At 36.4% G+C, this 14,227-nt stretch overlaps 1 protein-coding gene across 4 annotated transcripts; it reads left to right on the top strand.

Annotated features, from left to right (window-relative positions):
- Positions 1–1,559: 1,559 nt before the first annotated feature.
- On the top strand, positions 1,560–13,621 carry LOC108998813 (65-kDa microtubule-associated protein 6-like). 4 transcript variants are annotated; one of them, XM_018975526.2, is made up of 13 exons: positions 1,560–1,667; positions 1,866–2,264; positions 3,777–3,980; positions 9,700–9,963; positions 10,892–11,107; positions 11,184–11,339; positions 11,426–11,585; positions 11,691–11,842; positions 12,071–12,158; positions 12,235–12,308; positions 12,399–12,473; positions 12,736–13,086; positions 13,282–13,621. In XM_018975526.2, the coding sequence occupies exons 2-12, from the start codon at positions 2,184–2,186 to the stop codon at positions 13,069–13,071; spliced, it is 1,806 nt and encodes a 601-aa protein (XP_018831071.1). In that variant the 5' UTR covers positions 1,560–1,667; positions 1,866–2,183; the 3' UTR covers positions 13,072–13,086; positions 13,282–13,621. The 4 variants fall into 4 exon arrangements, with proteins under 4 accessions (XP_018831071.1, XP_018831078.1, XP_018831063.1 ...); XM_035686452.1 differs by having other exon boundaries at positions 1,597–1,612; XM_018975533.2 differs by having other exon boundaries at positions 1,568–2,264; positions 13,288–13,621.
- The last annotated feature ends 606 nt before the right edge of the window (positions 13,622–14,227 follow it).

Raw genomic sequence — 14,227 nt, 5'->3', positions numbered from 1 at the left:
ATATTTTGTGTTAGAATTTGAAAAAATTGTAATAATGAGTTGAGATGAGTTTATCATCCAAACGTACCGTACTTAAAAAAAATTTTAAAAAAATTTAATTCTCTACGTGTCAGTTATTGATATATTGAAAATCATAAAATTTAAAATTTTTATAAGAAAACTAACAAAATGAATCTTATAAATAAAATTGTAAAGACATGTAATATTATTTTTTAAATAAATATTATTTTGAATGGTTGACTTAAAAAGTCACATCACCTAAAACATAATTCATTATTACTTTGCATGGTTGGATAGTTACTCAAATCACACTTGGTGGTGCTTATAACGTTAATCTTGTAAATGTTAATATTTAGTAATGACAAAAGTTTAAGGAAGTAACCTTTTTACAAAAGCAGACAAACAGGAAGTTGCAGATTAATAAAAACAAACTCCAATGTCCAAACAGATGCAGCAAGGAGAGTTACTGTGTACTTTGGACTTCGGGAACGTCCGCTTCGGCTCGTACAAAAGCCACTGAACCAGCTTTTAGGTTCCGTGTAACACTGTAACTAAACCCCATCCATCCCTCATTCTATCCAATATGATCACGTGCTTTACATCCTGCATAGAAAAAAAACATTTCTGACTCTTTTTTCTATAATTTCAAAGGACAAAATGACAGGACTATGAGATATATGTTACATCGTTGAAGGTTAAAGAAATTAATAGATCTAATTTATTTTATAAAATTAATTATACAAAAAAAAATTACTCATTATTTATAAATATATTCAAGATTTTATCCACAGTCAATGTGTAATTATTTTTCAACACCTCCTCACATGCAGATCAGTATTTTTTCTGATCTTTGTTACATGATAAGTAGTGTGATCCCCATTCGTCCTGTAGTAAACTCTGATACTATAAAGAAATTAATAGGTCTAACTCATTCATAAAATCGGTTGTACAAGAGATGATTACTTATTATTTATAAATATGTCCAAAATCTTATCTACAGTTAATATTAAATTATTCCTCAACAAAGGTGTGTTTGCTTGTACAACAGTTTATTTTGCTGTAGAAGCGGAGTGGGAAATTATAGTACTTTTTACCTTGCTTTTCTTATTTTGATTTTTTTTTATATATTTAAAAAAAAAGATTTCAAATTTTAGGTTTCGTTTGGTTATCAATAATATAATATAAAATATAATAAATAATTCAACTTTTTTAAATCTTAAAATAATAATAATATCAAAAAATAATATTTTAATAATATTTTATTATCTCAACTCAACTCAAGTCAACTCACTTCAACATTTAAACACAACCTTAAACTTTCATTTGAGAAATTAGAGGTTATACTAATCAAGCCACTTGTCTTTGACTATATATATCAATATGGATTGTAATTAAACATTGCTGTTCTATAAATTGGTCGAGTTCGATTATCTTAAATTCAAGATCAATTTTATTTACTTATTGAATAAATTATTTATGAATACAAAAATAAAAATATATCCCAATTCACTTGCTTAAATGAGTTCCTGCTTGACTTGTACTCCAATGCTCCCTACCCCTACCACACCAAAGAATACAGAGACAGGAGAGAGAGGACCCAGTAGCATTCCGGGTAACTCTAAGCTGCCCCTAACCTCCAAACCCTGAAATACCATTATACTCCTCTGGTTTGGCTTAACCTCTTCCTTTTACATTTTATCAAATATATCCGATATTATCAATAAAAACAAAAACTATGTGCGAATGATAGTTGTTTTCTTCCACTGAATCTTTAACCCATTAGCTTTACTCTCTTCTTTCATTTCCGTTCCCTTCAGTTCCGACTAATGCTGCTACTGTTATTTTTTGCTTCTTTGAAATTACAGAGAGTTCAGATCTGAGGGAAGCTGAGGTTATTTTGGAGCAATGGAAATTGGAGACACCAAATGTCTCTTGGGTTTTTTTTTATTTTTATTCCTCTGCCTTTGACTTAGTGTAGAAATTTTCATCAACCTGCTTTCTCCTTCTTTTGGGTTTTCTTTTAAGTACTTTTTTGGTTTAAGCTTTCTGGGAAGCTGTGGTGGTTGGGTCTCTCGCATTCTGTTGTCGGCGTTTTGTTTCTTTAAAGACCACCAAAAGAGCCAAGAGCTTTCTGGGTTTTCTTCAATTTCTAGCCAGGGAGAGAGAGAGAGAGAGGCGTAAAAATGCTGGCGATTGGTATTGGGAGCCCTACAACCATTATGCGTAACGGCACTAATTGCAATGTTTTGCTCAAAGAGCTTCAGGTCTCTGCTCTTTCTCTCTCCTCTCTCTCTCTCTCTCTCTCTCTTTCTCTTTCTCCACTTTTCTGGTTTCAGTTTTGTCTTCACTTTTTTTTTTTTTTTTTTTTAAATAAGAAATTCCTTTGTTATATTTTGGTTTCTGGTGGTTTTAGAAGGCTGGTGTTATGAATTAGGGTTCTGGTGGTGAAGGGTAACTGTGAGTTTCCGGTTCTCCTTCTTCTTGCTGCGTCAGAAGAAGGAGAACACTTTGCGTTTGCTTTGCTGCGTCAGAAAAGAAAGCATGATTGTTTTCCTTTCGAACTGTCTCTCATAATGGGTCTAGTGGAGTTATGAATTTAGGGTCTTTTTAGCTCCTGTTAGTGTTAGTAGGGAAAAGAGGACTTCAGTCTGTACTTTAAAGTTAAGAATGTGATCTTTAATCTACAATTTTGAGGCTCCTTTCTTTATGGTGGGTAATTATTGAAAATTGACCAAATAGTTTTTCATGTAAAATGTATTGTAATGCCTTTAGGTTGAGTGTTCTGTTCACTCCAGTTTCTTGATTCTTTTAACAAATTTCATTGTAAAATTATGTCAATTTTGATGGATTCGCCGTTCCTTCTGTGCACATCTTCTCGTTTCTTTTCTGGTGTTCGGGATGTAATTGCGATGGTTTTCTTTTTGGGAATTTGCCGGAGGGTTGAGGTGTGGTCCGAATTAGTTGGGTTTTCAAGTGATCTTTTTAAAACTTTTTGTTGTTTCATCATCCCGTTTTAAGGGTTTCTGTTGGCTTCGAGACGCTTCGTGTTCCAGAGAAGAACAGTAGATAATTGGATTTTTTTTTTTCCTTTCGTGGGGTTTACAAAGTAGTTCTGTATCAATTTTTTCTTTCCTCATATCAATTTATTTGTTTTTCTTTCTTTATTATTTATTTTATTTTTTGTAACATGTTTTCTTTTCCCTCTTTATTTTCTTTTAAGTTTGACAAGATATTTGTATTCAGTTGGGGAATAGGCTGGCGTCGAGGCTTTTGGCTGAATTATATTGAGATTTTATATTATTGGGACAGTTGTAGATTTTATAAGTTATTGCTTATTTCACCCTAATTTACCATCAAGTTTTCAACCCTTAGGGGTTGGCTCAAGTGGTAAAGGCCTTGGGCTTGGGGTTATGCTCCTCCAGGTCTAAAGTTCAATTCCCCTTGGGTGCAAACAGTCTCTAGGGGACATCGGACTGAGGGATTTTTCCCTTGAATTACTGGAGGTGCACTTGCCGGAAACTCCTTGCCGAGGGCCTGTGCACCCCTGCGATTAGTCGGGACACTGTTTCTGGACCACTCGGTGCCAATAAAAGAGAAAAAAAAATTACCATCAAGTTTTCAATTGATTTGATTGGTTTTTATCATTCTAGCTATTTTATAAAAGAGTTTTTTGTTTCTCATTTGCTTGCAATCTATTCAATCTCTCTTTTTTGGAGAGAGATCACTGTTCACATATTAAAATTCCTTAATTGGTTTGGCTACTGTTATGAGATCAGCAAATATGGAATGACATTGGTGAGAGTGAAGCAGAAAAAGACCGCATGCTGCTGGAGTTGGAGAGGGAATGCTTAGAAGTGTACAGGAGAAAGGTTGAGGAGGCTGCCAATGCCAAGGCACGCCTCCATCATTCTGTTGCAGCCAAAGAAGCTGAGCTTGCAACTCTCATGGCTGCTCTTGGGGAGCTAAATCTTCATTCACCGGTATAGTTATCACGCATCATCAATGCATTCTGGTGGTTGCACTTTTTTCTCTTTTGCAATTAAAGCCTTGGCGTTTTTTTAGTTTTTGAAATATGAATGAATCAGACTAGTTAAGTTTTGAATATTCTCCATTTCAACTTGTATACTTTTACTTTCGTGAAGCCCCAATACCCTAGTTTTAGTATAATTCTGGTGGGGAGCAAGGCTATGTTTGTATTGTATTTGTAATTCTCCTATTTATAAGAGTATATAAGGGGTAGTTATACCTTATTTACCCGTGTACACATTACTTTTCTCATTGTTTTGTAACTCATTTTTTAATTTTATGAGTAGTTGAAGTATCATTTAGCAAAAAAACTACACCCTTTCTATTTTCAAGATATTAATGGAAGTTTTAGCTTTGACATTGAGAATATGAGAACATTGGCTGAGACTACTTGAAGATTTTTTAGCATACATTTCTAATTGAATTTGGTCGTTGCATGGCGTGTAAAGTGGGATTGACCTGATATGAACTACTGTAGTTTTTTGCTTTCTCATTGACATGCTCATTTAAGCTCTGATCCATTCTCTGAACCCTTTACCTTTTAATTGTACGATTCAAATATCAGAAACAGACAAATGGTTGTTGTTTCGCTATATCCACATCATAACTCTGTTGCTTTTTATTCATCTTATGTTTTAGTTACCATAAATATGTTTACAAACGTTTTGATGCTTTTTATTTATTTATTTTTTATCAGTACTTTTTATTTATTTCTAAACATAAAATCAAGAGGAAGCATACCTCCACATATACATTTTTTTGTTAATGTATAGTTGCTTACATGCTGTCATGCTTTATCTGCTAAAAAACTACTGTATTGGTGTTTATGCACGATAGATTATCTGTGCTCTGTATGATTATTAGTGTTTTTTAGATATCCCCATGCTTGGCTTTCAACCCCTTTTGTGCCTTCGATAAAATTTTTACTCAGTTCTATGTAAAACAGAAAATATATGTTTGGAGTGCAGCTTGAAATTGGCATTACATATTAGCTATTGTTGGTACCCTATGAATGTTGAATTTTTGACATCTAGGGCTTTGCCCATCTTTCAATAATATGACGAAGTTAATAACTTGAAAAACGAAACACGAAGTGTGAAGCTAATCTTTGAGATAGTGCATATACAAAGCGAACAAAGCAAGAAGTTAATCTTTGAGCAAGGGAGAAAGGAGTGGGGTGAAGCGAAATGATTTAATGAGTGAGAGAACTAGCAAGATGGGCCCTAAACTATTCCTCTGGAGTCCTTATAAGTATTGTGGGGGTGGGGGTGGACAACATCTGGCCTAATTTGCACAGCGAGTGTAACAAGACTTTTTTTTTTTTTGGGGAGATGAGTGAAACAAAGTGAAGATAGCTGGGGTCAGCAAATGAACTGAAGGGCTTACGGTGTGTTCAAGGAAGGTAGCTGAAGTTTTTTTTTTCAAGGGTAAACGAAAAGTAGCTGCTCAATCATCTTGTGGGGGGTACTTTGTGAAGTAACGGTCTGCGCTATTCCTCGAGGCGTAAAAGGGGGTAAAGGTCCAATCTACTCAAAGTAAGAAGCTAAATTTGGCAGCTAAAAAGAAAGGAATAGGTGTTGCCGCTATGGCCATTTTTATTTCTCATAATCTGGAGTTTAGTGTAACACACTGTCCCTCTAGGGTTATTAAAACTAGAGGAACTGAATGCTACTAACCTTAAAATTGTTTCAAATTAGGGTCAGGTATGAAAGGTTCCATCATAATAGTTACAAAATCAAAGTACTTTATTAAAAGAGAACAAACCCAACGAAGTTCATATGCTACAATAACTCAGTACTAAAATAAACAGATAGATAACTCAGTTATCCTTCAAATCTTGGTCTCGTCCCCCTAAACCGTATCCTGTCTTGCAGCATCCTCATATTTATGATCACCTGGGTTGGGTACACGTAAAAACAGAAATGAGTGGAATGTTCAGTAAGAACTACATCATATAGTAAACATAATAACAATCTAGGTTTTCAGCCAAGCATAAAATAGTCTCAATCATTATCATCATCATAATACAATACACACAATTAACCTCAAGGAAAAATGCATTCCTTGACCTCATATCCTTAATGGTTGTTACACACTATTAACCCCTGTATGCTGTTAGGGTTAGCAACCTTTGCGGTCTTGGCTCTACCTGAGGGCTAGAGGGTAAGAACCTAGCCCTCCTCAAGAATGGGCATCACTAGGTGCACCGCTTGTGATGTATTCTGGTGTTGCAATTCACCCCCTCATTGTACCGTCTTCACTGTCATAGCTAGTTCATTTATTTCCTCGGCAGTCACATGCAATCATTCCTTTCATTTATTTTCTTTTCATATAGCCTTTCCTTACCTTACCTTTCATTCATTTAAAGTATATAGTCGTACTATATGCATATCAGTCATTCAACAGTCACACGTTCCTCAAATCACATGCATTCCATTAATAACAAGGGTTCATGTAATAGGGGCTGCCAAGAACGGTTTGTATATATATATATATATATATATATACTTGTAAACATGTGCATATCTATACAATTATGAAAATGACATTTTTAGTTTACATAAAATGAATTGAAAAGTATGATCAAGTCACTTACCTTGATCCTTGTGCAAAATAAGCTCAAATGCATGTGTCACAAAGCATCAATGGAACCTATAATAATTCATACAGTTGAATAAGCATTTCCTCACATTAAATAAAATATATAAATATGAAACATGCAACTATGTTTAAAAATTCTTGTATTCGTGTTGTCCAAGTATCCAGCATGAAGATGGCCTGTGGTGGATTCCTACAGGGAGAGGGGTATTCACTGTTAGGTCCTTTTATAAGGTCCTTACACAAGTGCCGGAGATACAGTTTCCCTGGAGAAGGATCTGGCGACACAAGGCTCCTCCTAAAACTTCTTTCTTTGTGTGGACAACGTCACTAGGCAAGATTCTTACTACATATAATTTGAGAAAGAGGAGGATAATCATTGCAGACTGGTGTTGTATGTGTAAAAGAGGAGGTGAGTCGGCGAACCATTTACTTGTACATTGTGATGTAGCTAGGACTTTCTGGAATGAGGTGTTTAAAAAGTTTGAACTAGTATGGGTTATGCCGGAAGCCGTAGTGGATATGTTGGCCTGTTGGACCTCTATTCGAGGTGTGTATCAGATCAAAGTGATTTGGAAGATGATCCCTATCTGTATTATGTGGTGCTTATGGCAGGAGAAAAATGAGAGGACGTTTGAAGACAGAGAGATCTATGGAGGAGCTAATAGTATTCTTTTTCAGAACGTTTTGTACTTGGACTGTTGTTGTGGCTAATGTGCCTATGTAGACCTTCATGATTTCTTAGTTTCTAATGTACCTACGTAGATAGGACATATTTACTTTGTAATTGGCAGTTATTGCCCATTCTTGGATTAATAATACTTATTTTACTTATAAAAAAAAAATGTTTGAAAAGGCTACCCATGACTTCTAAAAATTATCTTAACTCAACCCTAATTACCCATATGACTTTAGACCTAATTTCCTTACGAATTGTACTCTTCCTTTATTCATCCATAAAATCACCACACGACCTCCAAATATATCACAAATCATTCTTACTTTACCTAGAATCATCCACATAAAATAATGAACTCTAAGGGTGTGTTTGGATGTTGAAGTGAGTTGAGTTGTGATGATAAAATATTGTTAGAATATTATTTTTTAATATTATTATTATTTTGAAATTTGAAAAAGTTGAATTGTTTATTATATTTTGTGTTGGGATTTGAAAAAGTTGTAATGATGAGTTGAGATGAGTTGAGGTGAGTTTGGTAACTAAACGCACTCTAAAACTCAACTCCCCATCATTTTCAACCCTATCACCCGAAACACCTCAAGTGAGTCAAACCTCAATTATACATCTCAATTAAATCACACTTAACTCCTTAAACACACAACCAACTCATGCGAGGCTCACAAATCCTCAAAACCCAAACCACACTCATGGACACAGACTTGTGACTAAACCGAATTGAACCTACACGTGGGACATGAACTCACATTTTATGCATCTTCCAATTCTTCCACCCAAGGCACCCTAGTATTTGGATCATATATATAACTACACCATACTCTTGGACCAGTGAACCACTCACAAACATGATCCGTTTGCACCCAACCTGATCAAGCACATGCACGAATACAGTTCCATCCTGAACTCACACATGAACACATGTAAGGGGGGTTGAGCATAGGACCCGGACTTATCCTCCCTTGTTTCAGTTGGCACAATAGCTAGATCATCACACATTACATCAAGTGAAATGCATCAAATGCTAAGCCATTGGAAGAGAAAGGGAGAGGGAGTGGTACTAGGTGGAGGAAGGTGGTGGAGGAGGCAGGGGGCTTACTGGAATGTGGTGCAACCGCATGGGATGAGGATTTTGGTTTATGGTTTTGGTTTCATGGAACCGTTGCTCCTCACTGTTTGGCATTGATCACGGTGGTGCTAGGTCGTTTAGGGCTATATTGGGCAGTGTTGTGGAGGAGGGGGGGCAGTTCAAGTCAAAGCTATGGTGGTTGGGTCACCTAAGTGTAAACGGGGCTGTTTTTTTTCGTCTGGGATAGTGCGTAATGTGCGATGCAAGGTGGTCTCACCTAGTGGTGATGGGCAGTGCTTCAGGCTGGGCTTGGTGCTAGAGGAGACGGTTGCAACGTGAGGCTTGGCAGCAAGGTGGGTCGATAGCAGCCCTAGAGGCAGCAATGTTGTTACGTGCATGGAGCTTCTACAGGGCGGTCTATATATAGTGTAGTCGGATCTTGGGTTTTCAAACAGGTCATGGGTCTTGGGTCATGTACATGAGTTTGGGTCCATCACAAGTGCCTTGGTTCCTAGTTTAAAACTTGGACATGGGTCACAACCCTAATGCTAACCCATCTCAAACTAACTTCTAACCCACTAACTTAAGCCCTAAAATCCTCTAGGGTCCAATCTCAAACTTTTTTATTTAACCTCAATAAAGTAAATTAAAGCCTACTAAAACAAAAATTTTATGTTCAGTCACTTTTGCGTATTCTTTGCGCATTCCACTAATATGATTGGCTGCGTCACTTTTTTTTATTATAATATAACTATTTTGGCCAATCACATTAGTGATGTGCGCAAGGAGTACACAAAAGTGACTGTATGTAGCATAACTCAACATGGAAAATCAATTTTGTAGGAATCATGGTGTGCGCATAATCCCTTGTTTGCACACACATAGGCACAAAAATGGAACATTATATAACTAAATATTAAAATTAATTAACTTATCAAAAACAATATTAAAATTAATTAAACAATGAACATGAAGGTGGCTTGGGAATGTATTCATCACAGGGGCCCCACTAAACATTGGCCTAAACTCTAGCACAAAAAAGCCATTCCTTGCATGCCATGATTCTTTGGCTAGATATATCCCATGGAGTATTAGTGTAGCAAAGTGCTAGTTATTAACAGTTCATTACTGAAGTTAATTAGCAGAAAAGCGACTAGTTGTCTTTAAACATGTCACATGAGAAGCACTACTCTGTAGGAGCTCCATCCATTTTCTTAATGTATATTGTTTGAGTTTCATACAAAATTGAACTGTTGAGAATAGGCATTGAGATTATTAACATGCTTATCTGAATCTTGTTGTGAGTTAACAGATTCAGGCAGAGAGGTCGGCATCGTTGAAAGAAAAACTTGCATCTGTCACACCGCTGGTAGAGGAACTGAAAATGAAGAAAGAAGAACGAATGAAGCAATTTGCAGATACAAAGGCACAAATTGAAAAGATCAGTGGTGAGATTTCTGGATACAATCATTTCAACAATGGCATGATCAGGACATTAGAGCTGGATGAGCAGGACTTTTCACAAAGAAAGCTCACTGAATATCAAACACATCTTCACACTCTTCAAAAGGAGAAGGTACCTATATAATGATGTGAAATGGACCTTAATTGTTTTTTCAAAATCAGTGTGAAGTTTTAATTATCTGCTTCCTGATTTTGGATTAAAATCGTAGTATTCTTGTGTGTTGTAGGGCTGCTACCCGCATGGTGCGGGGCTGGGGGCAGGGGTAAAAACCCCATCCGCCTTGCCCCCCGCCTAGGCCAATACATTGGGTCTAAAAAAAATTTTTTTGGTCAAAATAGTTTTTTAGACCCAAATTATAATATAATTCAAGTTATAAATTAAAATTTATAGATACAAAAGGAACTTTAACTCATCAGAGTTAGATTTTGGATTGTCTTTTTTGGTCAAAATAGTTTTTTAGGTCCAAATTATAATATAATTCAAATTATAAATTAAAATATATAAATACAAAAAGAACTTAAACTCATTAGAGTTAGATTTTGGATTGTCTTGGCCTTCTAGGCCAACTTTTGTAAGTCTCACATTCCTTAAGGATGACTATTGTATTGCCTTGGCCTCCTATATAAAGGTTGGCCTAGGAGGCTAAGTCAATCTAATGACTTGAATAAAATTTCAAGTCTTTAATAAATTATATATATCAATATATATATAAATATAAAAAAAAAAATTTATATATGTGGAGCGGAGTGGGGGCGGGGGGCAGGGAGGGGCCCTGCTGGGGTCATCCCGCCCCCCGGCCCCTCTAGGCCTTCTTCATGTGGGGTGGGGTAGCGGGGCCCCGCTGCCCACCCCTAGTGTGTTGTAGACTCATTAAGAGGGCCATTTTTTATTAGAGAAATGTTCAAACTAATGAAAAAGAACTTACAATTGCCTGTATAGAAGATTTCTGCATGTTTGATTTTTTGTCTGATTTGAATAAAGTTTTCCCTCCTAGTCATGTTTTGATAAGTTATGTGCATTCTCTTACCACCTTTTGCAGTCTGACCGCCTCCATAAAGTTTTGGAAAATGTGAATGAAGTGCATTCTCTCTGCGGTGTGCTTGGCTTGGATTTTGGGCAGACTGTGAGTGATGTGCATCCAAGCTTGCATGGGACAAGCATTGAACAGTCCACTAATGTCAGCAATAGCACATTGGAAGGGCTAGAACAGGCCATTGCCAAGTTGAAAATAGAAAGGAAAGCTCGAATATTGAAGGTATGCAGATAATCCCATCATTGTTCTTCAATTTTGTCTTGGCTGTTTATATTGAAAATCTTGTTTTGAAATGCAGCTGAAAGATATTGTTGCATCACTGCTTGAACTTTGGAACTTGATGGACTCACCAAAGGAAGAGAAGAATAGCTTTTCAAGGATTACTTCCATTCTTGGATCATTGGAGACAGAAATTACAGAACCTGGTGTTCTCTCAACAGAGATAATTGAACAGGTCCAAGATCACTCTCGATTTCTTTCCTTTGTTTAATTTGCTTGTTCCTGATATAGATCCTCAAATTTTTCTTGACTATATTAAAGGCATCAGCGGAAGTGCAGAGGCTCACTAAACTGAAAGCAAGCAGAATGAAGGAACTTGTTATGAAAAAGAGATTAGAGTTGGAGGAAATTTGTAGAATGACACATATAGAACCGGATACAAGTACGGCTGCTGAGAAATCGAGTGCACTGATAGATTCTGGTAAGATATCTTGCCTCCTGCCATAATGCTTCACACATTCCTGGGGTGTTAATTTCATCATTTACTTGGCATACAATGATACTATATGGACCTTACTATGTACAGGTCTTGTGGATCCTTCTGAACTTCTGGCAAATATTGAAGCACAGATTGCCAGAACAAAACAGGAAGCTTTGAGTCGGAAAGAAATAATGGATAGGATCGATCGATGGCTTTCTGCCTGTGAAGAGGAAAATTGGCTCGAGGACTATAATCAAGTAAGCGGGAAATGTGTTACGGCCTTGCACTAATTTGGCGAGGACCTGCACATGGTTTTTGATGAATTCTTTCTTCCTCATCATTGTTGTCGTCTTTTTTCTTTTGTTTTTTAACATAGCTTGTGAGTTCATGTTTCATCCAAATGGGCTCTGATGTGTTATACAAGAGCTATTGCTGGAGGGTCATGGAAGCTGGAATCTGACCTCGAGCATTTTGCTGAATTACAGGATGAGAACCGTTACAATGCAGGGAGGGGTGCTCACATTAATCTTAAACGTGCAGAACGAGCTCGAGTTGCCGTAAACAAAATTCCAGGTATTGCTTCCATTATGGATCATACCCTTATCTGGTGCTGTAGTATCCTTTGGAACTAACCTGGTACCTTTTCCAGCTATGGTTGAGAATCTGATACATAAAACTCTAGCCTGGGAAGATGAAAAAAATATGTTTTTTCTTTATGACGGGGTGAGTTCCTTATTCAATATCCTTTTTTGGATGTGCTTTCTCTGTGGCATTACTTTCTCTCTAAGCTTAAAAATAAACTTTATTTTTCAGGTACGATTGGTGTCGATACTGGAGGAATACAAACTCACCAGGCAGCAGAAAGAAGAGGAGAAGAAGAGACACAGAGTAATACAACTTGCATTATTATATATGCATCTTTCTGAAATTCTGTGGTACTTTTTGAACTTTTGGTTGTGTAGTTTACTAACATGATAGGGCCTTTTCTTGCAACATTGAGATGGCTTGTTCTATTCCTTTTGATTGGAATACTATTTTCAAATGTTCCTGCATTGTGTGACCGATAAAAAAAAAAAAAAAAAAAATGTTCCTGCATTGTGTGTTTCTCAGCTTTTTGCAGTAGATTAGACATTTTGATTTTATGTTTTAGGACCAGAAGAAGCTCCAAGATCTGCTTCTCACTGAGAAGGAATCCATTTATGGGTCTAAACCTAGTCCGAGAAAAAGTAACAGCTTTAGAAAGCCAAATGGGTATCGTGCAAATGGAAATGGATCCATGACTCCAACACCTCGTCGTAACTCTGTTGGCAGTGGAACTCCAGAGCTTCTCACCCCCAGATCCTACTCAGGGCGGCAAAATGGATATTTTAAGGAAATGAGAAGGTTGTCTACCGCACCACTGAATTTTGTTGCGCTATCGAAAGAAGACACGATGTCTTATGCATCTGTTTGTGGCTCTGAGTTAGGGTCCCCTCGGTTAAATTGAAACACCTGGATATTGGTAATGTTATGCCTACTTTATGATCACTGTTTGTGCTTTTATTGCCATGCTTTTTCTTCCTTGCCTACTTGGACACCACCAAAATGAGGCTGTATTTTGGAAACTGTAAAATACGCACAAAATATATGGAGAAATAATTTTTTTTTTTTGTCTAATTGGGTTTTTGTACTTGATATTGATAATATAATTGTGCAGGAACAGGTGCCTCTCCATGAGCTATGAAAGACTGTATTAAGTAGTTAAAGCCAGTGGAAACTTTGTGAATATTAAAGGGATTGTAACACTAGTGTATGCTTGTGATTTTTCAGAAGTAGTTTGGCAACAGTAACTGATAATTGAGGTGAATTTGGATGTCTTCTGGTTTGACGAACATCAGCCTCTCGAAAGAGTGGTGAAACTGGTAGATAGGTATTTTGAATTACTTGTAAACTTGAAGTCGTTCACCAAAATAGGGAAAACAGATATGGTTGTTACGGTAGTAGTACTTACATGGTTTTTTCTTTTTCTTTTTTTAATTTAATTTAATTTTTATGGATTTTGCTGTGTTTTGTGTGTCCTTGTATATATGTATCTCACTGTGATGTCCACAGTTTCATGTAGAAATATTGAGTTCTTTAAGATTCAAATTGCAGGATTTGGTGAAGCTGTCGTATCATATTAATCATTGATGTCTGGCATCTCTGTCAGATTTTTCATCTTCTCGAAAAAATATACCTTTAAGCTGGTTCTCTCAAAGCTTGGAAACCACCGTATGAACTGAAATTTATATTTAGAAAGAAAGAAAAATAATGATGAAATGATTGGAACCATATGATGGTTGTATCAGGCACTAGCACGGTTGAACATATTAACTGTTAGGTAGATAACTTGACCCTTAAGGTGAACTGAGCACTAGCATTGGAGTGGGCATTTGTTGCATTTAGCCACTTCTTTTGCATCCCACATGGAATATGGCTTTTATCTACAATACTTGGGTATCTTTGTGCAACTATAGCTTTAGGCAATTAATTAAAAATTATCATTTTCTCTCTCCACATCCATTTGTGTTGCTGTTGTTTGTTGTAATATTGACCACTTTACAGTTATTCTGCAAAAAGAATATTTGTTGTTTGTTATTGTGACAACCTGGAGTTTTGCCAAA

Source organism: Juglans regia, chromosome 16, assembly GCF_001411555.2.
Source record: "Juglans regia cultivar Chandler chromosome 16, Walnut 2.0, whole genome shotgun sequence".
NCBI classification, from domain to species: Eukaryota; Viridiplantae; Streptophyta; class Magnoliopsida; order Fagales; family Juglandaceae; genus Juglans; species Juglans regia.
This window is presented reverse-complemented; position numbering and strand designations above follow the sequence as displayed.

What these genes read in the sequence shown, in the direction of transcription:
- LOC108998813 (XM_018975526.2), top strand. Translation starts at nt 2,184, where the DNA reads ATGCTGGCGATTGGTATTGGGAGCCCTACAACCATTATGCGTAACGGC. An exon ending in AGCTAAATCTTCATTCACCG is followed by an intron (nt 3,981 to 9,699) that starts GTATAGTTATCA and finishes GTGAGTTAACAG; the next exon opens with ATTCAGGCAGAGAGGTCGGC. An exon ending in TGTTTTTTCTTTATGACGGG is followed by an intron (nt 12,309 to 12,398) that starts GTGAGTTCCTTA and finishes TTTATTTTTCAG; the next exon opens with GTACGATTGGTGTCGATACT.